The sequence below is a fragment of the Hypanus sabinus genome, unplaced genomic scaffold (assembly GCF_030144855.1).
Source record: "Hypanus sabinus isolate sHypSab1 unplaced genomic scaffold, sHypSab1.hap1 scaffold_1790, whole genome shotgun sequence".
Lineage (NCBI taxonomy): Eukaryota > Metazoa > Chordata > Chondrichthyes > Myliobatiformes > Dasyatidae > Hypanus > Hypanus sabinus.
The window spans coordinates 21,615-46,086 of record NW_026779877.1 but is presented as its reverse complement, the minus strand read 5'-3'; the positions used below and the strand labels follow the sequence as shown (position 1 = coordinate 46,086).

The 24,472-nt window shown below is 44.6% G+C and overlaps 1 protein-coding gene across 1 annotated transcript; it reads left to right on the top strand.

The window, feature by feature from the left end:
- Positions 1-5,342: 5,342 nt before the first annotated feature.
- LOC132387376 (NACHT, LRR and PYD domains-containing protein 3-like) lies at positions 5,343-22,952 on the top strand. Its single transcript, XM_059959744.1, has 3 exons — positions 5,343-5,411; positions 5,519-5,584; positions 20,442-22,952. The coding sequence occupies exons 1-3, from the start codon at positions 5,354-5,356 to the stop codon at positions 22,181-22,183; spliced, it is 1,866 nt and encodes a 621-aa protein (XP_059815727.1). The 5' UTR covers positions 5,343-5,353; the 3' UTR covers positions 22,184-22,952.
- Positions 22,953-24,472: the final 1,520 nt, after the last annotated feature.

The window sequence follows — 24,472 nt, the reverse complement described above, 5'->3', positions numbered from 1 at the left end:
CAATCTCCGACCTCCTGGCACAGGGGGAGGAATATCGACTGTACCAGCTGACAAAGTTCTACAGGGACAGACTCAAACAAGCAATTGAAGAAAAGGTTGAGAGACTCGGTTTGATGTTGACAAAGGAGGGACATTTCAGTAGAGAAGAAAATGAGGTGAGTGCAGTTCGTGTATTGTCACTGATCTGCTGGTATCAGGGGGAATTGTGATCAACATTAATCTCCTGCATGTTTTAGGAGATCGACCTGGGAATGGAGACATTGATCTCTGACTTGTCTCTCGCAGATCTGGTTTCAGTTTTTAAGGTGGGGAGCACTGGGAACTGCAGGTTTAGCATCACCTTTTCCTGTATCACCTGCTGTATTTATCAGTGTGAAGTAAGAGCAGTGGCTGCATATCTAGACTTCCAAAAGGCATTCGGTGTGAAACTAATTTCAAATCTTGGCTGAACCGACGGGTAGCTTCACCTCATCTCATTAATCCAGGATGAGTATTAAACTGTCAATTGGGTCAACCGGCTTCACTGCGGTACCAGAGGGAGGGAAACCAGCTAGCCACAGCTTGTCTTGGCTCCGTGAGTTCCCAAACAACGTGTGGCTGACTTGTCATAGTCACAGCAAATTACAGTGCAGAAACAGGCCTTTGGCCCATCTATTGCATGCCAGACTACAGAATCTACTTATTCCCATTGACCTGCACCGGGCCATGGCGCTCTATACGCTCATTACGCAAGCATCTATTCAGAATTCTCTTTACCACTTGCACTACTTGCCCTGCTAGCTAGTTTTGCACTCTCACCACCCTCTGAGTAAACCGGTTTCACCTTTGTACCCTTTGAACTTCTCAGCTTTCACCCTTTACTGATAACCTCTTGTTGTAGTACCTCTTTACCTCAGTACAAAATGCCTGCTTGCATTTATCCGATCTATATCCCAATGTAATTGTGTACACTTCTATCAAATCTCTGCTCAATCTTGCATGTTCCAACGAATAAAGTCCTAATCAGTTCACTCTTTTCTTATAACTTAGGTTTTCCAGTCCAGGTAACATCCTTGTAATGTTTTTTTCTGTACTCTTTCAAACTTATTTCCATCTGTCTCTCCATAGGCCTCTCCAACGTCTTATACAACATCATATCGTACACGATATTTTCATTTACCAAGGTTAATGCGCTAAGAAACTTTCTTTCAGAGCCTAGCAACATTTGCTGCCACTTTTAATGACTTATGTTCCTGTATTCCCAGATCACTTTGTTCTACCGGTCTCTCAGTAAGATCTACCCTGATTGGTCCATCAGCCTGCATTAAGTTGCATCCTCCCCTTTTAAGCGCATTCTCCAGTTGGTCCAGACCTCACTGCAAGGTCGTGTAGTCTTCCTCTTCGTTCACTGCACCTTCCAAATGTTGGAGTCAACAGCAAATTTGCTGATGCTGTTAACCGTAATTTCATCCAGATCATTGATATAGATGACAAACAACAACAGGCACAGCACCAATCCCCGTGTCACTGCACGAGATACAGGCACCAATCAGAAATGCAACAATCTATAGTGTCTAATCCAGTTTACTACTTTATCTTGAATGCTAAGCAACTGAATCTTCTAGACCGACCTCCTATACGGGACCTTGACAAATACCGTGCTGACGTCCATGTAGACAATATCCACAAGCTTGCCTGCATCAACTTTCTTGTTAACTTCCACGAAAAACTCTGAGATTGATTGGATGTGAAAGATCACGCACAAAGCTGATATCGTACGACCACAAACATCAATAGTTTGATCTAAAAGTGCAGAAGAAAGCACAAAACATAAATCTGCTGACTGGCTGATATCTCATGATCCCAAAAAATCAACAGGTTGTCCTGAAAGGGAAGGGGCAAACAAAAAATAAATCTGCTAACTTGCTGAATATCTGACTAATGAGAGACAGGGACACACCATTTCAGCTCCTTGGAGCTCACAAACAGTGATTGTCTTGTCCTAGATCTGACCTATTCAGCCATGAGTGGTATTAGAAAATCAAGTGTGTTGCATCCGTGAGGAACTCTGTTCCCGTTGGGATTCATTGGCGCTGTTTGTAATGAATCACACAGGCATTATCCAAAGGCAAGATGGGTAATCTGTAAATATGATGCCGATCTATAAATTCGTCATCTGGAGACGTCTGCTTTACTGGTTAAATTTCTTTCACAACGGTAACTCCTCAGACCTGGTAGTAGTGAAACTGAGGGATTATTTTACAGTGCAGTGGACCATCAGGGAATTATGCAGATTTGTTACATAATTGTTGTCCATTAATCGTGTTATGGAAAACCTTTCCAATTCCCTACTGGTAACTGTTCTAGGAGATCATTCATTCAAATCCGGGACAGAGAACATAGAACATAGAACAGTACAGCACGGTACAGGCCCTTCGGCCCACAACGTTGTGCTTACCCTTAAACGCTGCCTCTCTTATTTCTCAGAGCAATGTCCTAAGCCCATCCATATTCAGTTACCTTAATTCCAGCATAGGTGTATGTTGCTTGAAGACTATTCAAAGTTTAATTCATAATTTTTCAGTTAATCAGGAAGCCCATGCCTGCGTTCAGGAAGTCATTACCATTTTACAGTATGAGTGCCAGGCAGTAACCATCTCCATTATAAGATAGCCGCACTGACATTTCTTAATCTTATTTTGTCTTTACACATCATGAGACCATAAGAGCACAATTGTCCATTAGGCCCATCGATTCTGCTCCGCCATTACATCATGGGGATTTACTATCCCCCTCAACCCCATTCTCCTGCCTTCGCCCAGTGAACTTTTCTGATCACTAGTCAAGAAGATATCAACCTCTGTTTTAAATATACTCAATGACCTATTCTCCGCAGCTGTCACTGCCAATGAATTCTACAGATTCACTACCCCTCAGCTAAATAATCTCCTCATCTCTGCTCTAAATGGACGTCCCTCTAATCTGAGGCTGTTCCGTCCGGTTCTAGACTCCCCCACTTAGAAGCATCATCTCCACGTCCTCTCAATGCCTTTTGATATTCCACAGGTTGCAATTAGATTCCCCCTCATCCTCCCACACTCCAGCCACTACAGGTGCATCCAGGATCCATTCCCATCAAAATCTAGTTTAATATCACTGGTTCTGTTCGGTTAGATTCCTCTCTGGATTTTTCACAACGCCATCACATATTTTCTCTGATCAGGGGATCAAAATATGCGAGTGCGGTCTGGCCAGTGCTTGTGCTTATATTCTGATCCTCTCGAAATGAATACTGGCATTGTATTTGTCTTTCCTAACACAGACTCAACCTGCACGGAATCCTGCACTCGGTCTCCAGAGACCCTTTACAACTCCGATTTCTGAATTTTCTCCCAGATTCAAAAGTAGTCTACTTCTTCATTATTTCTGCTAAAGTATACGGCCACTGTTGTCGACCCAGCATGCTGTTCTCTGAAAAAATTCCAACAGTTCGGTCAGGCAAGATTCCCTTCCATGGATGTTGGCCTTTTTCTTATCATGTGCGTCTGAATACCCCGAAACCTTATCCTCAATTATCAGCTGCTGACTTCTTCCCAAACGCTGATCAGACTAACTGGCCTATAGTTTAAAAATGATCAGTCCTCCGGAACCATTCCAAAATCTAGTGATTCTTGAGCGATCATTACTAATGTCTCCACAATCTCTTCAGCCTCCTCTTTCAGAAGCAATCGGGTGAGTTCATCTGGACTCATCTATCTTCAGAACTTTCAGCTTTCCGATCGACTTCTCCGCAATAATTGCAAATACACTCACTTCTGCCACCGGACATTCTCAAATATCTGGCACGTTCTAGTGTTTTTACAATGAGGACTGACGCAAAATGCTGACCAATATCTTCCGGCATTTCCTTGTCCCCTGACAGGACCGCTACACTGTCATTTTCCAGTGGTCCAATATCCACTCTCCTCTCTTTCAATCTTCATATATCAGACGTACATTTTGGTAAGCTATCTTACATTATTCTCTCGCCTGCCTTCCTATTTCATATTTTCTCTATTTACGGTTTTTGAATTACCTTCTGTTGATTTGTAAAAACATCCCAGTCCTCCAGCTTTCTGCTATATTTTGTAATACTCTGTGCCCTCACCTTTGCTTTTGTGCTGCTTTGACTACCTCGTCAGCCACGGTTGATCATCCTCCCTTTAGAATAATTCTTCATCATTGTGATTGTTTGTCCTCCGAGAAACTTCAGCCATTCCTGCTCTGCCATTGTTCCTGTTAGTGTCATTTTCGAATTTATTAATGCCCAGCTCCGCTCTCATGCCGAGGTAATTCATTCATTCGACTGTAGCACTGATACCTCTAACTTTACCTTCTCCCTTTCAACCTGCTGGCTGAGTTTTTCTATTTTATGATCACTGCCTCTTAAGGGTTTATTCAGCTGAAGCTCTCTAATCAAATCTGGTTCAATACACAACACAGAATCCAGATCTGCCTTTCCTGTAGTGGGCTCAACCATAAGCTTCTCTCAGAAGCCATCTCATAGGCATTCTATACATTCCTTCACTTGGGATTCAGTACCGACCTGATTTTCCAAAGCTCCCTGGATATTGAAACTCCCCGTGACAATTTTAGCATTGACCTTTTTCCATGCCACTCCTCTCCCCCGTTGTAATTTGTAGCCCACATCCTGGCTACTGTTAACATGCCTGTATATAATTTCCTTCAGGGTCACTTTACCCACGCAGTTTCTTAACATCCAAATCATCTAATCCGACCTCACCTCTTTCTCAGGACTTCTCATTTTTAATGACAGCAGTTTCGACCCAACACTTTCACCTACCTGCGTATCCTTTCGTTTCAATATTTATCCTTGGATTTAACCACCCAACTATAAACTTTTGTCAGCCATGATTCAGTGATGCCCGCCATCCATTTGATTTTGCTCTCTCTCTCTCCCCTCTCTTCCGTTCTTGTTGTCACATCTTGTTGATGTAATGCTGCACATTGACAGATCAAGGAAATTAATCACATCGCATCTACTGCAGAGTGTCAGTAAATCCTTATTCTTACACACTATTGATTTAGAATTTCCTTCAGTTACTGTTTCTCTGTTAATGACTGAACCCAGAGAGGATGAGGCAGCAGCCCAGTGACTGCATCTGTTCTGAAGCTACTGGTGCCATGAACAGATACTTTCCTGCACATTCTCCATGTCTGTCTGTCTGCTCCACAATAAGTCCATTGTTTCCTTTTGTAGAAAGTCACTGAGCTGATAGAGAAGGGAAACCGGGCAGAGAGTTCCAGACTCTTCCTCAGTCTGGTGAATGGCAAAGGCTCCCGGGCCCGGAGGGCAATGTGGGAATCCTTTCTGATGTGGAGGACTGAGTTACCGAAGTTGGACAGAATACTGAGGGAAATACAGGAACTCGGTATGTTAAAACCACGCTCTGAACACAAAGGCACAATGAGATAAACAATTTAGTTATTTTAATTATTTCAGATCTGTTTCAATGGATTCATTTTTATATTTAAACAGGTCCTGATCCACAGGAATACATGAACATCGCCCAAGGTTTATCTGAATTACCCACTCAGCTGATAGGTGAGTGATCAAATGCACAGTTTAAACCACATCTCAAGTGTTAGTTTGTGACTTGGTAAAACCTGGGAATCAAAATTCGCCATTAATCATTCTGCGCTATCTGGATTCAAGTAACAATTCAAAGAATCTCTCTTGCAACTTGAATATTCTACATTGTATTTTTCTATTAATCCAGCTGTTGGTTCTGATGAAGCCTTCACTCCAAGTCCTAACGCTCTGGGAATCCCCGCACACCCTTGGGAGACTCCTTGACCCAGTCAAGGTGACTTTTCTATCTTCAGACCTTTCATCTTCCAAGCCCCTTTTCCTCTGTAATAGCACTACATGCAATTCTGTTCGCTGATGTTCTTTACCTTTTGGAATTCTGCCAGTGACTTGCACAGAGTTTGTCTGGCATTTCCTTTTCACCCGTTACTGCAACTACAACAGCAGTTTCTAGTGGTCCGATATCGACCCTCTCCCTTTTTTCACTATTTATATATCTGGGAAAGAAAAAAGTATATACATTGGTATCCTTTCTTATATTATTGACCATTTCCTTGCATTTCCTGCACATTCATGTATAACTAGGAGCATCTATCACACAGTTACCTCCGACATGACCCTAGTCACTACACTCTAGACACTAGAATACTACAGCACGGTACAGGCTCTTCCGCCCTGGATGTTGTGCCGACCCACGTATTCCTTTAAAAAGAGTACTAAACCCACACTACCCCGTGACCCTCTATTTTTCTTTCATTCATGTGCCTGTCCAAGAGGTTCTTAAATACCCTTAATGTTTTAGCCTCCACCACCATCCCTGGCAAGTTGTTCCAGGCACCCACAACCCTTTGCAAAAAACTTACCCCTGATGTCTCCCCTAAACTTCCCTCCATTAACTTTGTACATACGCCCTCTAGAGTTTGCTGTTGGTGACCTGGGAAACAGGTACTAGCAATCCACCCTATCTATGCCTCTTATTAGTTTTTTAGACCTCTATCAAGTGCCCTCGCATCCTTCTGCGCTCCAAAGAGAAAAGTCCCAGCTCTGCTAACCTTGCTTCACATGACTTGTTCTCCAAACCAGGCAACATCCTGGTAAATCTCCTCTGCACCCTCGGCATGACTTCCACATCCTTCCTATAATGAGGTGACTGGAATTGAACACAATACTCTAAGTGCGGTCTCACCAGAGAGTTGTAGATCTGCAACTTTGCCTCTCCACACTTGAACTCAATCTCCCTATTAATGAAGCTTAGCATCCCATCGCCCTTCTTAACTATCCTATCAATCCGTGCAGCGACCTTAAGGGATGTATGGATTCGAACACCAAGCTCCCTCTGTTCATCCACACTCTTAAGTAACCAACGGTTAAACTTGTACTCAGCATTCTGGTTTGTCCTTCCAAAATGCATCACCTCACACTTATCCGGATTGAACCCCATCTGCCACTTTTCTGCCCAAATCTGCACCGTCTATATCCTCTTGTAACCTTCGACAACCTATAGCTCCATCCACAACTCCTCCAATCTTCATGTCATGCACAAATTTACTCACCCATTCTTCCTCCTCTACATCCAGGTCATTTATAAAAATCACAAATAGCAGGGGCCCCAGGACAGATCCCTGCGGCACTCCACTAGTCACAGACCTCTAGGCAGAATACTTTCCTTCCACTACTACCCTCTGCTTTTTTTCCTGTAAGCCAATTATTTATCCAAACAGCCAAGGTTCCACTTATCCCGTGCCTCATGACTTTCTGGATGAGTCTCTCGTGAGTGTCTCCATGTCGACCACATTTACTACCGTACCTTCATCAATTGCTTTTTGTTACCTCTTCAAAAAACTCAATTAGCCTCGTGAGGCAAGACCTACCCTTCACAAAGCCATGTTGACTCAGACAGTAAATTCCAGGCACCCACAACTATGTTAAAAAACTACCCACAATTGCTGTAAATTTACCCCATCTCACCTTAACCAAATGCCCTCTGGTACCAGACACCAGTCATATGTAAAAATAAAACAACAAAATATAGGCTGTCGACCAAACTCTCATCTCTCAAACTTGTACACCTCTGTCAGATCTCTATTTTAACTCCAGAATAAACAAACCAAGTTTATCGAACTTCTACTTGTAGCACATGTCACCGACTCCAGGCAAGATCTTGATGAACCTGTTCTTCACCCTCTCCAATCCTTCCAAGAGCTGGACAATCAGAAGTGAACACAAGACTCCAGATGTTCACTAAAACCATAAGACCTAGTAGCAGAACTAAGCCATTCGGCTCAGTGAATTTACTCTTCAATTCCTCTCTACCCCATTTTCCCAGTAAACGTTGACATTCTTCATAATCAGGAACATATCGAGCTGCATGTTAAATATATTCAATCAAGTGTCTCACTCAGCCGTCTATGACAATAACTTCACAGATTCACCACCCGGCTGCCAAGAAATTTCTCCCAGTTTGTGTCCCCGGCAGCCAGGACAATTCCCCACAGTTCTCAAGCATGTTAATATTCTGTATGAGCCTCCCATGTGGAACTTTGTCAAACACTCTACCAATATACAAGTAGACAATATCCATGTGTAACTGCATCCATCACCTTTGTCACCTCCTGGAGGAGCTCAATCAAGCTGGCAAGACACAAACCCGAACCAAAGCCTTGCTACTGAACCCCAAACCACCTCATACATCCTCTCTGTCATACTCCCATGGGGGAGAACATATAAAAGGCTGAAGGTATATACCACCAGCCCCAAAGACAGCTTTTTTCTGCATTTATAAGACTGCTAAATGGTCACCTACTATGTTATTATTGGCTCTTAACAATAATAAGACAATTTTATATCTAAAATGATAGCATCGTACATCTCATAACTAATAACAACTCAGATAACAACTTCGATAATCACAATATACTCACAGGAGAGCAGACAGAATACCGTTTGGGTTTGAACAACAGATAACAGATTATGTAATTCTATTTCAAACACTGTGGAAAGCAGAAAACTTACAGTGTTATATTGTCAATAAAAAAAACACATCTGATTCTGTTCCTCGTGTGTTTAAGAGAAGTTCCAAATGTATATAAAATTCATACAATGCTTGTGAAATTTCTAGAACTGATGAAGCATTCGCGTAAAATAATCGTCCTATTAACAACCAGAGAGGAACAACGACCACTATCAAAATAAATGGAGGGATTTTCCAAAGCGACTCACTAAGCCCACTGTGGTTTTGTCTGGTTTTAAGCCCACTCATAATTTACTGAAACAGACAAAAATCAGGTATCTAATCAGAAAAAAATACAAATTTTACCTTGACACAGCTATACATTGAGGATTTGAAATTATTTGCTCTTGCATCAGTAAAGCTGGAACAAACATTTCAAATACTGGAACTAATTTCCAAATATATAAGCATGAACTTCAGACTAGGGAAGTACAGAACATGATTAAACATAAAGAAAGGTGCAATAGAGCCGGTAGAATATCAAACAGAGCATCGGGATGCAATGCAACAGAATATGAAACGGATATTTAGGATATCAATAAGCAAAGAAAATAGATCATCGTGTGATAAAGGAAAACCTTCTAACAAAATTTACTTCAAGGCTGAAGAAAATCTGAATTTACTGCTTGGCTGAACAAACTTTGAATTTACATCAAGGATCAAGAAAATCTGCCAAACAGAGCTGAACAGTAAAAATATAACGAAGGTAGTAAACACTCACTGTGCCCATTTTGATGTGTAATTTTGGTAAATTATCCTGCTCTGAAACAGATCTGGAAAATATACAAAAAAGTAATAACTTAAATAACAATTTCTGGAAAACACCATGTGCACTGGAGTGCACTTGGATTGATATGAACGAGGACAGTTTGCGGATGATGAATAACAGATCTAAAAAAATGAGACAGCAGCCAGATAAAAATTTTCAGGATCAGGGTTAATATCATGGACACATGTCGTGAAAGTTGTTTTTCTGCGCCATCAGCACGATTACAGTAAAGTGTGTGCAGTGAGTCTGTATTTATGTACACAATTGTGGAAATAGAATTGTATCAGCGTGAATTAATCAGTCTGATGGCCTGGTGGAAGAAGCTGTCCCGGAGCCTGTTGGTCCTGGCTATTCAGCTGTGGTACCATTTCCCGAATGGTAGCAGCTGGAACAGTTTGTGCCTGGTGAGACTTGGGTCCAGAATGATCCTTCGGGCCCTTTTTACCCCGTCCGAAATGACCTTAGTAGTAGGAGGTTCACATCTACAGATGCACTGGGCTGTCCGCACCACTCTCTGCAGAGTACTGCAATTGAGAGAAGTACAGTTCCCATATCAGGCAGTGATGCAGCCAGTCAGGATACACAAAATGGTGCCCCTATAGAAAATCGTTTGCATTTAGGGGCCCATCCCAACGTCCTCAACCATCTCACCGAACTGTTTTTCTGTTTTTTTTTGTTCAGACGAGAGAATATGCCAGGCAGGATGTCGGAATGCTCCTCTTGCAGGATGTGGGAAGTCAGGGAGACCTCCAGTGTTCCTGACAATGATCCCTGCAAGAAGTGCATCCAGCTGCAGCTCCTAACATAGCGCTTTAGGGAACTGGAGCAGGAGCTGGATGACCTCCGGATCATTCGGGAGACTGAGCAGGTTATAGATAGTAGCTTCCAGGAGGTAGTTACACCTAAGGAACAGGGCACAGGTAATTGTATTACTGTCAGTTGAGTGAAGGGGGAAGGGCAGTTAATGCAGGGTTCTTTTGTGGCCATTCTACTCCAAAATATGTATACCAATTTGGATACCGTTGGGGGGCGTGGGGAGGATGGCTTACCTGGGAAAAGCTGCGGCAGCCGGATCTCTGGCACTGAGTCTGGTTCTGCAGTGCAGAACGGAGGGAGGAGGAAGAGGAGAGATAGGGGATTCCAGAGTCAGGGGTACAGACAGGAGATACTGTGGTTGTGACAGAGACTCCCGGATGGTTTGTTGCCTCCAGGGTGCCATGGTCAGGGATATCTCTGATCGCGTGCACAGCATTCTGAGGTGGGAGGGTGATCAGCCAGATGTCGTGGTACACATCGATACCAATGACATAGGTAGAAATAGTCAGGATGTCCTGAAGAGTGAGTACAGAGAGCTTGGTAGGAAGTTGAAAAACAGGACATAGAGGGTAGTAATCTCCGGATTGCTGCCTGTGCCACGTGCCAGTGAGGGTAAGAGTGCGATGCTCTGGCAGATGAACACGTGGCTGAGAAACTGGTGTAGGGGGCAGGGTTTCAGATTTCTAGATCATCGGGACTTCTTCAGGGGCAGGGGGGACCTGTACAAGAGAGACGGGTTACACCTGAACTACAAGGGCACCAATATACTTGCAGGGAGGCTTGCTAGTTTTATTGGGGAGGGTTTAAACTAGATGGGAACTAGAGTGCCAGAGTCGATAGTGGAACGGGGGTAAAAATAAATGATGTTGGTAGTTCATGCAAAGTCACAAATAGCAAGGTTGTGTGTGTTGGTAATAATCTTCTGAGGTGTGTATATTTCAATGCGAGGAGTGTTGTGGGAAAGGCAGACGAGCTGAGGGCCTGGATTGACACATGGAATTATGACATCATAGCCATTACTGAAACTTGGCTACAGGAGGGGCAGGACTGGCAGCTCAGTGTTCCAGGGTTCTGATGTTTCAGACGTGATAGAGACAGAGGGATGAAGGGTGGGTGGTGGGAAAATATTACAGCAGTGATTCAGCAGGACAGATTAGATGGCTTGTCTACTGAGGCCATATGGGTGGAGTTGAGAAACAGGCAGGTATGACCACATTAATAGGGTTGTATTATGGACTACCCAATAGTCAGCGAGAATTGGAGGAGCAAATCTGCAAACAGATAACAGACAACTGCAGGAGACAGAAATTTTAATTTTCCACACAAGTATTGGGACTCCCATACTGTTAAACGTCTAGATGGGTTAGAGTTTGTAAAATGTGTTCAGGAACGTTTTCTAAAACAATATATAGATGTACCAACGAGGGAAGATGCAATATTAGATCTCCTATTAGGAAATGAGTTAGGGCAGGTGACGGAAGTGTGCGTAGGGGAGCACATTCGTTCCAGTGATCATAACGTCATTAGTTTCAACTTGATCATGGATAAAGATAGATCTGGTCCTCGGCTTGACGTTCTAAACCTGAAAAGGGCCAAATTTGAAGAAATGAGAAGGGATCTAAAAATCGTAGATTGGGACAGGTTGTGATTGTGATTGGTAAGTGGGAGACCTTCAAAGGAGAAATTTTGAGAGTGCAGAGTTTGTATGTTCCTGTCAGGGTTGAAGACAAAATGAATAAGAATAAGGAGCCTTGGCTATCGAGGGATATTGGAACTGTGATAAAGAAGAGAGAGATGTATAACATGTATACGCAACAAGGAGGAAATAAGATGCTTGAGGAGTATAAAAAGAGTAAGAAAATACTTAAGAAAGAAATCAGGAGGGCTAAAAGAGGACATGAGGTTTCTTTGGCAGTCAGGGTGAAGGATAATTTTAAGAACTACAGGTATGTTAAGAGCAAAAGGATAATAAGATATAAAATTGATCCTCTTGAAGATCAGAGTGGTCGGCTATGTATGGAACCAAAAGAAATGGGAGAGATGTTAAATGGGTTTTTTGCATCTGTATTTACTAAGGAAAATGGAATGGAGTCTATGGAAACACGGCAAACAAGTAGGGAGGTTATGGAACTTATACAGATTAAATAAGAGGAGGTGCTTGCGGCAAATCAGAGTAGATAAATCCGCATGACCTGATGTCGATATCCACGGATCGAGTGCCAGAGGATTGGAGGATAGCTCATGTAGTTCCGTTGTTTAAAAAAGGCTCAAAAAGTAAGCCGTGAAATTATAGGCTGGTAAGTTTGACATCGGTAGTAGGTAAATTAATGGAAGGAATACTAAGAGATAGGGTCTCCAGGTATTTGGATAGACAGGGACTTATTAGAAAAAGTCAGTATGCCCTTGTGCGTGGTAGATCATGGTTAACCAATCTATTAGAGTTTTTCGAGGAAGTTACCAGGAAAGTGGATGAAGGGAAGGCAGTGGATGTTGTATACATGGACTTCAGTAAAGCCTTTGATAAGGTCCCGCATGGGAGGTTAGTTAGGAAGATTCAGTCGCTAGGTATACATGGAGAGGTAGTAAATTGGATTAGCCATTGGCTCAATGGAAGAAGCCAGACAGTGGTAGTGGTGGATTGCTACTCTGAGTGGAGGCCTGTGACTAGTGATGTGTCACGGGGATCAGTGCTTGGTCCAGTTATTTGTCATCTATCTCAATGATATGGATGAGAATGTGGCAAATTGGATCAGCAAATTTGCTGATGATACAAAGATTGGAGGTGTAGTGGACGATGAGGAAGGTTTTCAAAGCTTGCAGAGGGATTTGGACCAGTTGGAGAAATTGACTGGAAAACCGCAGTTGGAGTTTAATGCGGACAAGTGTGAGGTATTGCACTTCGGAAGCTCAAACCAAGTTAGAACATAGAAGGTAAATGGTAGGACACTGAGGAGGGCAGTAGAACAGAGGGATCTGGGAGTATAGATACATAATTCCCTAAAAGTGGCGTCACAAGTAGATAGGGTCATAAAGAGAGCTTTATAAATCATAAATCATAAATCAAAGTACTGAGTACAAGAGTTGGAATGTAATGGTGAGGTTGTATAAGACATTGGTGAGACCGAATGTGGAGTAATGTATGCAGTTTTGGTCACCTAATTACAGGAAAGATATTAATAATGTTGAAAGAGTGCGGAGAAGGTTTACAAAGATGTTGCCTGGACTTGAGAAACAGAGTTACAGGGAAAGTTTGAATAGGTTAGGACTTTATTCCCTGGCATGTAGGAGAATGGGAGGTGATTTGATAGAGGTGTATAAAATTATGATGGGTACAGATAGAGAGAATACAAGCTGACTTTTTCCACTGAGGCTAGGGGAGAAAAGAAATCAGAGGTCATGGGTTAAGGGTGAAAGGGGAAACATTTAAAGGGAACATTAAGGGGGGAGCTGCTTCACACAGAGAGTGGTGGGAGTGTGGAATGAGCTGTCAGATGGAGTGGTGAATACGGGATCACTTTGACATTTAAGGAAAACCTGGACAGGTATATGGATGAGAGGGGTCTGGAGAGATATCGTCCAGGTGCAGGTCAGTGGGACTAGGCAGAAAAATGGTTCGGCACAGCCAAGAAGGACCAAAATGCCTGTTTCTGTGCTGTAATGTTCTATGGTTCTATCTGAGGTGAAAGAGGTGCTGTTGTGCCCTTTTTCACCACACAGTTGATGTGTACAGACCACGTGAGGTCCTCAGTGATGTGAATGCCGAGGAACTTGAAGCTGTTCACTCTCTCATCCCCAGATCCATTGATGTCAATAGGGGTTAGCCCGTCTCCATTCCTCTTGTCTTTGAAACATTGCATCCAGCTCCTTTGTTTTTGCGACATTGAGGGAGAAGTTGTTTTCTTGTCGGGGTGGTGACTTCTTCTGTGTAGGCTGCCTCGTTATTATTTGAGATTTGGCCAATAAATATAGTATCCTCAGCAAATTTAATTAGCAGTTTGGAGCTGTGGGTAGCGACACAGTCATGCGCATACAGAGAGTAAAGGAGGGAGCTTTGGACACAGCCCTGAGGGGCTCCTGTTTTGAGGGTCAGAGGGGCAGAGGTGTGGGAGCCCACTCTTACCACTTGCTGGTGATCTGACAGGAAGTCCAGGACCCAGCTGCACAAGGCAGGGTGAAGGCCGAGGTCTCTGAGCTTCTTGTCAAGCCTGGAGGGAATGATGGTATTGAATGCTGAACTGTAGTCTAATAACATCATTCTCACACAAGCATCCCTCTTCTCCAGATGTTTAAGGAGGTGTGCAGAGCAGTGGCTGTTGTGTCATCTGTTGATCGGTTGTGTCGGTAGGTGAATTGTAGGGGGTCCAGTGTGGGTGGTAACAAGCTGCAGATGTAGTCCTTGACCAGTCTCTCAAAGCATTTGCTTATTATTGAGGTGAGTGCGACAGGACGCCAGACGTTCAGACATGTTGCCTTAGTCGTTTTAGGTACAGGAACAATGGTGGATGATTTGAAGCAGGAGGGAACTCTACACTGGGAGAGGGTGAGATTAAAAATATCCGTAGATACACCTGCCAGTTGTGCCGCGCGCATCCTGAGTACCCGCCCTGGGACGCCGTCCGGTCCCGCAGGCTTGCGACTGTCCACTCGTTGGAAACACCTGCGAACCTCAGCCTCAGAGATGACCAATGTGCAGGTCGCTTTGTCGGCTCTCCCCGGGGTCTCAGTGTTGGCGATATCGAACCGAGTGTAAAGAGACTTAGATCCTCTGGGAGACAGGCAGCGATGTTGGCAGCACCACTGCACTGAGCTCTGAAGTCTGCATTGGGGTGCAGAGCTTGCCATAAGCTGTGTGTGTTGTTGGTGGAGAGCTGTGCCTGAATACGATCTCTGTATTGTCGTTTCGCTGCCTGGATGACTTTGCACAGATCGGAGCTGAATTTCTTGAGCTCCTGCTGATCACCGGCAATGTAAGCAGTCGGTCACACGGCAAGAGCTGTTCACACGGAACTGTTGATACAAATTTTGTGGTTTGGGCAGTCCTGACCGATTTCTGAAGGAAATCATCTCCCCTCTGTGACAATAACACACAAATGGGGGATGTTGTTATTACACAGCTGTGATAATAACAGCCGGGAACTCCATTGACAGCCGGAAAGGTTTACACAACAGCACCAGGTACTCCAGATCCGGGGAACAAAAGGGTTTGAGGGCATGGACATTCCGGGGTTCCACCAAGCATTAATGATCATGAAACATACCCTAAATCCTGTTCTCTTCCCAAATAGGGTGTGTGTGTGTGTGTGTGTGTGTGTGCGTGTGTGTGTGTGTGTGTCTGTGTGTGTGTGTGAGTGTGAGTGTGTGTGTGTGTGTGTGTGTGTGTCTGTGTGTGTCTGTGTGTGTGTGTGTGTGTGTCTGTGTGTGTCTGTGTGTGTGTGTGTGTGTGAGTGTGTGTGTGAGTGTCTGTGTGTGTGTGTGTGTGTGTGTGTGTGTGTGTGTGTGCTTGTGTCTGTGTGTGTGTGTCTGTGTGTGTGTGTGTGTGTGTGTGTGTGTGTGTGTGTGTGTGTGTGTGTGTGTGTGTGGTGTGTGGTGTGTGTGTGTGTGTGTGTGCAGGTCGCTTTGTCGGCTCTCCCCGGGGTCTCAGTGTTGGCGATATCGAACCGAGCGTAAAGAGACTTAGATCCTCTGGGAGACAGGCAGCGGTGTTGGCAGCACCACTGCACTTAGCTCTGAAGTCTGCATTGGGGTGCAGAGCTTGCCATAAGCTGTGTGTGTTGTTGGTGGAGAGCTGTGCCTGAATACGATCTCTGTATTGTCGTTTCGCTGCCTGGATGACTTTGCACAGATCGGAGCTGAATTTCGTGAGCTCCTGCTGATCACCGGCAATGTAAGCAGTCGGTCACACGGCAAGTGCTGTTCACACGGAACTGTTGATACAAATTTTGTGGTTTGGGCAGTCCTGACCGATTTCTGAAGGAAATCATCTCCCCTCTGTGACAATAACACACAACTGGGGGATGTTGTTATTACACAGCTGTGATAATAACAGCCGGGAACTCCATTGGCAGCCGGAAAGGTTTACACAGCAGCACCAGGTACTCCAGATCTGGGGAACAAAAGGGTTTGAGGGCATGGACATTCCGGGGTTCCACCAAGCATTAATGATCATGAAACATACCCTAAATCCTGTTCTCTTCCCAAATAGGTGTGTGTGTGTGTGTGTGTGTGTGTGTGTGTGTGTGTGTGTGTGTGTGTGTGTGTGTGTGTGTGTGTGTGTCTCTGTGAGTGGGGGTTGGTGGTACTGGATGACGATACGATTGTTGGTGACGGTAGGGGCCAATTCCGAATCTGTGGACTCGGGAGCAGTTGGGACAGAGGGACAGCTGGGATGCAGGCGCTTGGGTTGTTGGAATCTTCTTGTATCCCCTCTTCTTTTCAGCAGTAGCTCTTCTGGGTTCCTCAAAATTCTTGGCTTTTCCGTGGATCAGCGGCTGCCACTCGTTGACCTCCATATTTGCCTGAGAGAGCCTCTGCTTAATTTGGCCCTTGTACCTCCTGCGCGGGGCACGATGATCTCTCTTGCCCTGAGAGAGTTCTCCGTAGTGTACTGCTTTCGGTAACCTGGAGTTGTCCATGCGAGACATGTGGCCTGTCAGACGGTGGATCTGGCTGAGCAGCGAAGTGGCTTCAGGGCCTGGAAGTTGAACACATATAGCTGTGCATGTCTGTGTGATTATATGAAATATTAAACTAAATAAGTAGTGCAGAAATAGAAATTTAAAAAGAGATTAGTGAGGCAGTATCGATGGGTTCAATGTCCATTCAGAAGCTGCATGGTAGAGGAGAAGTTGCTCCTGAATCGTTGAGTGTGCACCTTACTCCGTTCCTCGTGAACCAGACGGTGATGCAGACAGTTACAATGCTCTGCAAGTTACACCTGTAGAAATATTCAAGTGATGTTGAAAACTCCTGATGAAATATTGCCACTGTTGTGCCTTCTCTGTAGCTTCATCGATATATTGGGTCCAGGTTAGATACTCGGAGATATTGACAGCCAGGAATTTGGAATTGCTCACTCTTTCCACATCAGATCCCTCTGTGAGGACTGGTGTGTCGTGTTCCCTCATCTTGCCTTTTCTGAAATCCACAATTAGCTCCATTGACATAGACGTCGACAAGGAAGCGTCGAGCTCCTGTCTCAGATTTGGAGACTTCTTCCCAGAAACAGAAGGGATCATTGTAGCAATACAGGACAAGGTTGTTGACACATGTAGTTATCAATAATACAGAATAAACGACTAATAGGTCCAAGACGATATATGCTGAAAATTATAAGAGAAACTACAAACAATCCGACTTTAAAAGATCCTGCAGTTGAACTGAATCTCATTACTTGCACAAGCAAAATAAAATGGCGAACAACATTCACAAAAACATTGCTTAAACTACAACTGATGAGAAACCCCATAATTTACTAAATATACAAGCCTCTTCCACTTTTGGAGTTAGAGTCCTTCATATCACACTGCATCCGATCATTATTTCAGATAGGATAATATATGATCTGTGTTCGGATGTAATTTTACAGGATAAACAAGCAAAAGCAACCTTTTAAATATATATAGCCATTCCAAACACACATAACTTACAGAAATGAATTAGTAAAAAAAAATATACCAGAAATATATTGAATTGAAAGGGCAAAATGAAAGACTATGGAACACGAACAGGGTATTATTTATCCCAATCGTAATATCGATAACTGGTATCATCCTAAAGGCTTTACAGAATAGTATTAATAAATTAGGCCCACACGGCGATACTCGTGTAAATCTTCGAAAAGCCATAACACTATACACCACGAGAATAGTCTGAAATCTCCTATGAATTGAGACATGTGTGTGCTTGGCTATGCCTGTACCTCAAGTTTTACCAGTTTAGGCTAAGATAATAATAATAATAATAATAATAATAATGACTTATTTATAAAGCACCTTTCATCCAGACGATGCCATTCAAACCGCATCACAACGGGATAAAGTGCAAACTAGAAAACAAAAGACAGAATGTGTCAGTCCTAATATACACCTCAGACTTCTGCACAGTACTGTAGTTTAAGCTGTTGAATTCTACAGTTTAGGAACATAGCCCCAAAAAAACTCAACGCTGACCTCCCAATGATCCTTTGGCCTTCTACCTTATCATCTGCCTGCACTGCATTTTCTCGGCAACTGAAACACTGTTTCCCTGAACTATTCTGTTCCATTATTCCTTGTACAACCTCATTGCACCGATGTGATGTAATGATCTATTTGGATCGTATGCAGAAAAGTTTTCCATTTTACAGTGGTGCATGTCACAATAATAAACCAATTTACCGATTCATTGTCAATAATACATCGCCCCTCGGTTGCTTAAGATTGTTATAACCGGGGGGGAGGGGGGTGACAGTGCGGATGAGCTGCCACGACCTATTAAATGCTCCCAGTGGCGAGTAGCCTCTGTCCAGCTCCTGGCCTTCATGTGCGGTTTAGCCACTAATCCCGGTGGAAGCGTTTCTTCTGACAGGAGAAGGGGCAGAGGTGGGTTACTGGTGCCTTACAACCAGTCACTTTGGGCAGATGGGGCTTGTCGGCTGTGATTGACAGCTCACCCAGGAACAAGAAAACTCTGATCTCAAAACTCCACTGCCTTGTAACTGTAACCCCTCATGGGGAAGAGTTTGGGAGTAAACCCAGTGGGAAAAGCCTGGAGCTGGAGTCCCTGAATCAGTGTTAAATGGTGTTCAACGCAGACTGGCATCTCCTGTGACACCTCTGGTGCCAAGCTGTGTCAGTCTCTGCTGTTCCTTTGTGCACATCAGATGCATGGAGAGAGGGAGCTTGCTACATCGGCAGAAGCTTCCTCTCCATATCGGAGTGTCCCGGCTTGCAGGGGCAGGACATCCATGGTTGACTCTGACAGACAGAGGCCTCCTAAGACAGCGCCCCACACCCCCACAGCAAGACTGATGAGTAGAGTTGCCAAGACTTCACCACCCTCTCACACAGACACGATGTACTTCACTGAGACAGACCCTTGTGGCTTCTTCCATTAACAGAGATTCCATCTTTCCACCAATCCTCCATCACTGCGATTGAAAACTACCCATTTTCATCTCTGTCATTCCGATGGGTTATTGATCCGCAACTTCACTGTGATTCTCCCCCAGATGCTGCCCAACTTGAGTATTTCCCGCATATTCTGCTCCTGTTTTAATGCGAGCAGTGGACACCTGTGACTCCCCAGTGTGCAGCCTTGCCAAAATGCACAGTGACCTGCTCTCCATAGTTCCACAACAGATCAACATTAACATCGTCTGTTAATGAGTCAAACAATGCTTTAAATATAGTGAAATGTTGTTGTAATGGGAGGTGCAGTCAGGATTGCAATAGGATATTCAAGATTCAAAAACTTTATTGTCGTTCCAACCGTACATCAGCTCTGCAGGGTAGAATGAGACAGCGGTTCCCAGGAGCAGTGCAATCATAACATAACAAACGCAACACTAAATAATAAACACAACAATAAAAAATAAAACACAACAGCCACATGTTGCTTTAAATCAAGTTATAGGTGTCCGGTGCAAGTTAAAAGTGTAGAAAGCAGAGTCAGATAGAGCAGCTATTTAGCAGTCTGACTGCCTGTGGGAGGAAGCTGTTTAGTAGCCTTGTGGTTTTAGTTTTGATGCTCCTGTAACATTTACCTGATGGCAGATGAACAAACAGTTCATGGAGAGGTGTGAGGGGTTTTTAATTATGTACCGTGACTTCTGGAGGCATCGACGTTGAAAGAGGTCTTGGAAGAAGGTAGGGAGACCCCAATAACCTTCTCTGCTCCCCTAACCACCCCCTGCAAGGCTTTTTTGTCGGCAGCACTGCAGCTGGAGTACCAGGTTGTGATGCAAAAGGTCAGCACACTCTCAACCACGCCTCTGTAGAACATAGTTAAGATGTTAGTGGGGAGTGATGCTTGTTTAAGCTTCCTCAGAAAGTGCAATCAGGGGAATGTTCACCTTCACAAATAACTAGAACCGGAACATGAGGATTGGACAATTTCAGGGACATCCATTGCTGTCAATTCTGTGCCTGCGAACAGAATTTTACTTTCTGTTCTAATATCCATGGAAGCATTGAATTTATTCATGTAATCTCAAACACTGAATGCTGAAATACCGTTATAAAGTTCTTTGTCAGATGAGCCGTTTAACGTTTTGAATATGTTCTCTGTTCCCATGGAAGATGTTCAACAGAAACACAAGGAGACTCTGCGGACACGAACTGAAACACTGAGAGTGAACACGATCCTGATGACGGAGAAGGTGAAGGTTTTCCAGCTGGCTGATCGATACGCTGAGCTCACGGTCATTTCTACTGTTCGAGATCGGACACTGGTGGAACATGAGCTGCTGGCAAGAGGCAGAGACCATGAGCATTATAGAGAGAAACAACTCCGCAGACAGCTGGAAAAAATCCGTACTGATCAGTTATTCCACAGCAGCTTTTCCCGGAGTAAATCCAAATCTGGGAGTTCAGCAGCAGTGGCCGGAGTCCCGGGGATCGGGAAAACAACGATGGTACAAAAGATTGTTTATGACTGGGCCATGGGGAAAATATATCAACAGTTCCAGTTTGTCTTCAGTTTCAAATTCCGAGATTTAAACAGTATTGACTGTCGAATAAACCTGAAGGAACTGATTCTGGATCAGTATCCTTACTTTGGGAATATCCTGAGAGAAGTCTGGAAGAACCCAGAGGGATTGCTGTTTATATTCGATGGTTTAGATGAATTCAAACACAAAATCGATTTTGCGGACAGTCGGAGAGATACAGAACAAAAGCACCAGTGCCCAGATCCCGAGTGGTGGTGTGAAGTGTCGGACATTGTGTACAGTTTAATCCAGGGCAAGCTGCTCCCAGGGTGTTCAGTGCTGGTGACCACCCGCCCCACTGCGTTACATTTATTGGAAAAGGCGGATATCAGTGTCCGGGCTGAAATCCTGGGATTTGTTGGTGAGGAACGGAAGGAATATTTCATCAGACATTTTGAAGATCAGACGGTGGCCGAAGCTGTTTTCAAACACGTGAAGGAGAACGAGATCCTGTACACCATGAGCTACAACCCCTCCTACTGCTGGATCCTCGCTCTGGCACTGGGCCCCTTCTTCACACAAAGAGTCAGGGACCCACAGCGAGTTCCCAAGACTATCACCCAACTGTACTCCTACTATATTTACAACATCCTGAAAAACCACGGCCGTGAGATTGAGAGACCCCGTGATGTGTTACTCAGGGTTGGTCAGATGGCCTTCAGAGGAGTGTCCGAGAAGAAGATTGTGTTTACAGATGGAGATTTGATCAAGTACAATCTTCAGCCTTCCCAGTTCCTGTCCGGGTTCCTGATGGAGCTTTTGGAGAGAGAGGATTCTGCCCAGAGCGTGGTGTACACATTCCCACACCTCACCATACAAGAGTTTGTAGCTGCAGTGACACAATTCCTGATCCCAGATGGCAGAGATATTAAGAAACTCCTCACTGAAACCCACAACACGACAGATGGGCGATTTGAGGTATTTCTCCGTTTTGTTGCTGGTCTCTCCTCTCCAATGACAGCTCGGGGCCTGGTGGAGATTCTGGGTCCATTTCCTCATGAAACAACCTGCCGGGTGATTGACTGGGTGAAGGAGGAGGTTAAACGTCAGAGTGGAAACACAGAGAGTGAAGCTGGTAAAAGGAGCCTCCTGAACACATTGCACTACCTGTTTGAGTCTCAGAATCGTGGACTGGCTCAGGACGCACTGGGATCTGTGGAAACACTTTCATTCAGTAGATTGACACTGACCCCGATTGACTGCGCGGTCCTGTCTCATGCCATCGGATTCTGTGATACAATAAAACACCTCGACCTGGAGAACTGCCACATTCAGTGTGAAGGAATCCAGCGGCTGGGACCCGGGCTGCACAAGTGCCAGGTGTTGAGGTAACTTGATTTATCTCTCACTCGGAACTGTGAAACTGTTCTATTGTGTCATTTCAATGTAAATGGATTTCGGATAAACTGTGATAAATCAGATTGTGAAGAATTGTGACAAATGCCCAGGGGATCGGTCAGTAATTCCCCAAGGACAGGAGGGTTCTGTGGCTCCTTGTGAAGGGATGTTGGAGACTTCATCAGATCAGTGAACAACGACCATTGGTTTAATGGTAGTAAATCACAGGAATGGCCGTGTTTCCTGCTGCCTGTGACACGTCCATTGACAATGTTCCTTCTCACTGTTACTGACACCCAGACCGACACTGACTGCAGCAGATGGGTCAAAGATTCACACCCCCTTCCCGGTGAGGGACAAGAGGCCGTCTGCAGACTGTCCCAGTGAGAAGGAAAGAAATACCATTGTGAGATTGCCCTCCCCTGCCCTTTCCTGTTTGTGACTTTGCTCACTACCAGATACACAGAGAGCGAGGCCGCATCTCCTCTGGGTCTCTGTTCAGACACAACACACGCGTACAAAAATTCCCCTTCCTCCTTTCGGATCTCTCTTCCAATCCCCCTTCCTCCTGTGGGATCTCTCTGCCTCATCCCCCTTCCTCCTCTCAGATCTCTTTTCCCCATCCCCCATCCTCCTATGGGTTCTCTCTTCCCCATCCCCCTTCCACCTCTAGGTTCTCTCTTCCCCATCCCCTTCCCTCCAGTGGTATCCCTTCCCATTCCCATTTCATCCTGTGGGATCTATCTTCCACATCCCCCTTCCTCCTGTCAGATCTCTTTTCCCCATCCCCCATCCTCCTATGGGTTCTCTCTTCCCCATCCCCCTTCCTCCTGAAGGTTCTCTCTTCCCCATTCCCTTCCCTCCAGTGGTATCCCTTCCCATTCCGCTTTCCTCCTGTGGGATCTATCTTCCCCATCCCCTTACCTCCTGTCGGATCTCTCTACCCCATCCCCCTTCCTCCTGTGGGATCTCACTTCCACATCCGCCTTCCGCTTGTGGGATCTCACTTCTCCATCCCCCTTCCACCTGTGGGATCTCTCTTCCCCATCCCCCTTCTTCCTGTGGCAACTGACCTCCCCATATTCCTTCATAGAATCGTAAAATCATAGAACACTACAGCATAGAAAACAAGCCATTCGGCCCTTCTGCTCTGTGCCAAAACTTTATTCCGCTAGTCCCATTGACCTGCACCCAGTCCATCGCCCTCCAGACCTCTCCCATCCATGCATCTATCAGATTTATTCTTAAAACCAAAGAGTGTGTCTGCTTTTTCCACATCAGATGGCAGCTCGTTCCGCATTCTCACAACTCTCTGAGTGAGGACGTTCCCCCTAAACCTTTCCCCTTTCACCCTGAAGCAAAGTCCTTTTGTAATTTATCTCTCCTAATCTGTGTGGAAAGAGCCCATTCGCATCTACCCTGTCTATTCCCCTCGTAATTGTGTAAACTTCTATCAAATCTCCCCTCATTCTTCTGCGCTCCAAGGAATAAAGTCTTAACCTGTTCAATCCTTCCTTGTAACTCAACTCCTGAAGAGCCGGCAACATCCTCGCAGATCTTTTCTGCACACTTTCAGTCTTACTGATATCCGTCATATAGTTCAGTGACCAGAATTGCACACAATACTCCAAATTTGGCTTCACCAATGTCTTGTACAACCTCACCATAACTTTCCAACTCCTATACTCAACTTTGATTTATGAATGCCCGGATGCCAAAAGCCTTCTTTACAACCCTGTCTCCCAGTGACGCCACTTTCAGGGAATTATGTATCTGAACTCCCAGATCCCTTTCTTCCTGCGCATTCCTCAGTGCCCTACCCTTTACTGTCTATGTCCTACCTTCAGTTGTCCTTACAAAATGGAACACCTCACACTTGTCTGCATTCATTTCCATCTGCCATTTTCTGGCCCATGTTGCCAGTTGGTGCAGATCCCTCTGCAAGCTTTGAAAGTCTTCCTCGCTGTCCGCAACGCTTCCAATCTTAGTGTCATCAGCAAACTTGCTGGTCCAACTTATCACACTATCATCTAGTACATTGATATAGACAACAAACAACAATAGTCCCAACACAGATCCCTGAGACACACCACTAGTCACAGGCCTCCAGTCTCAGAAGCAATGATCCACTAAGACTCTCTGTCTTCTCCCACACAGCCAATTTGGAATCCAATCTACAACCTTTCCATGGATACCTACTGTCTGAAACTTCTGAACTAACCTCCCATGTGGGACCTTGTCAAAAGCCTTATTAAAGTTCATGTAGACAACATCCACAGCCAT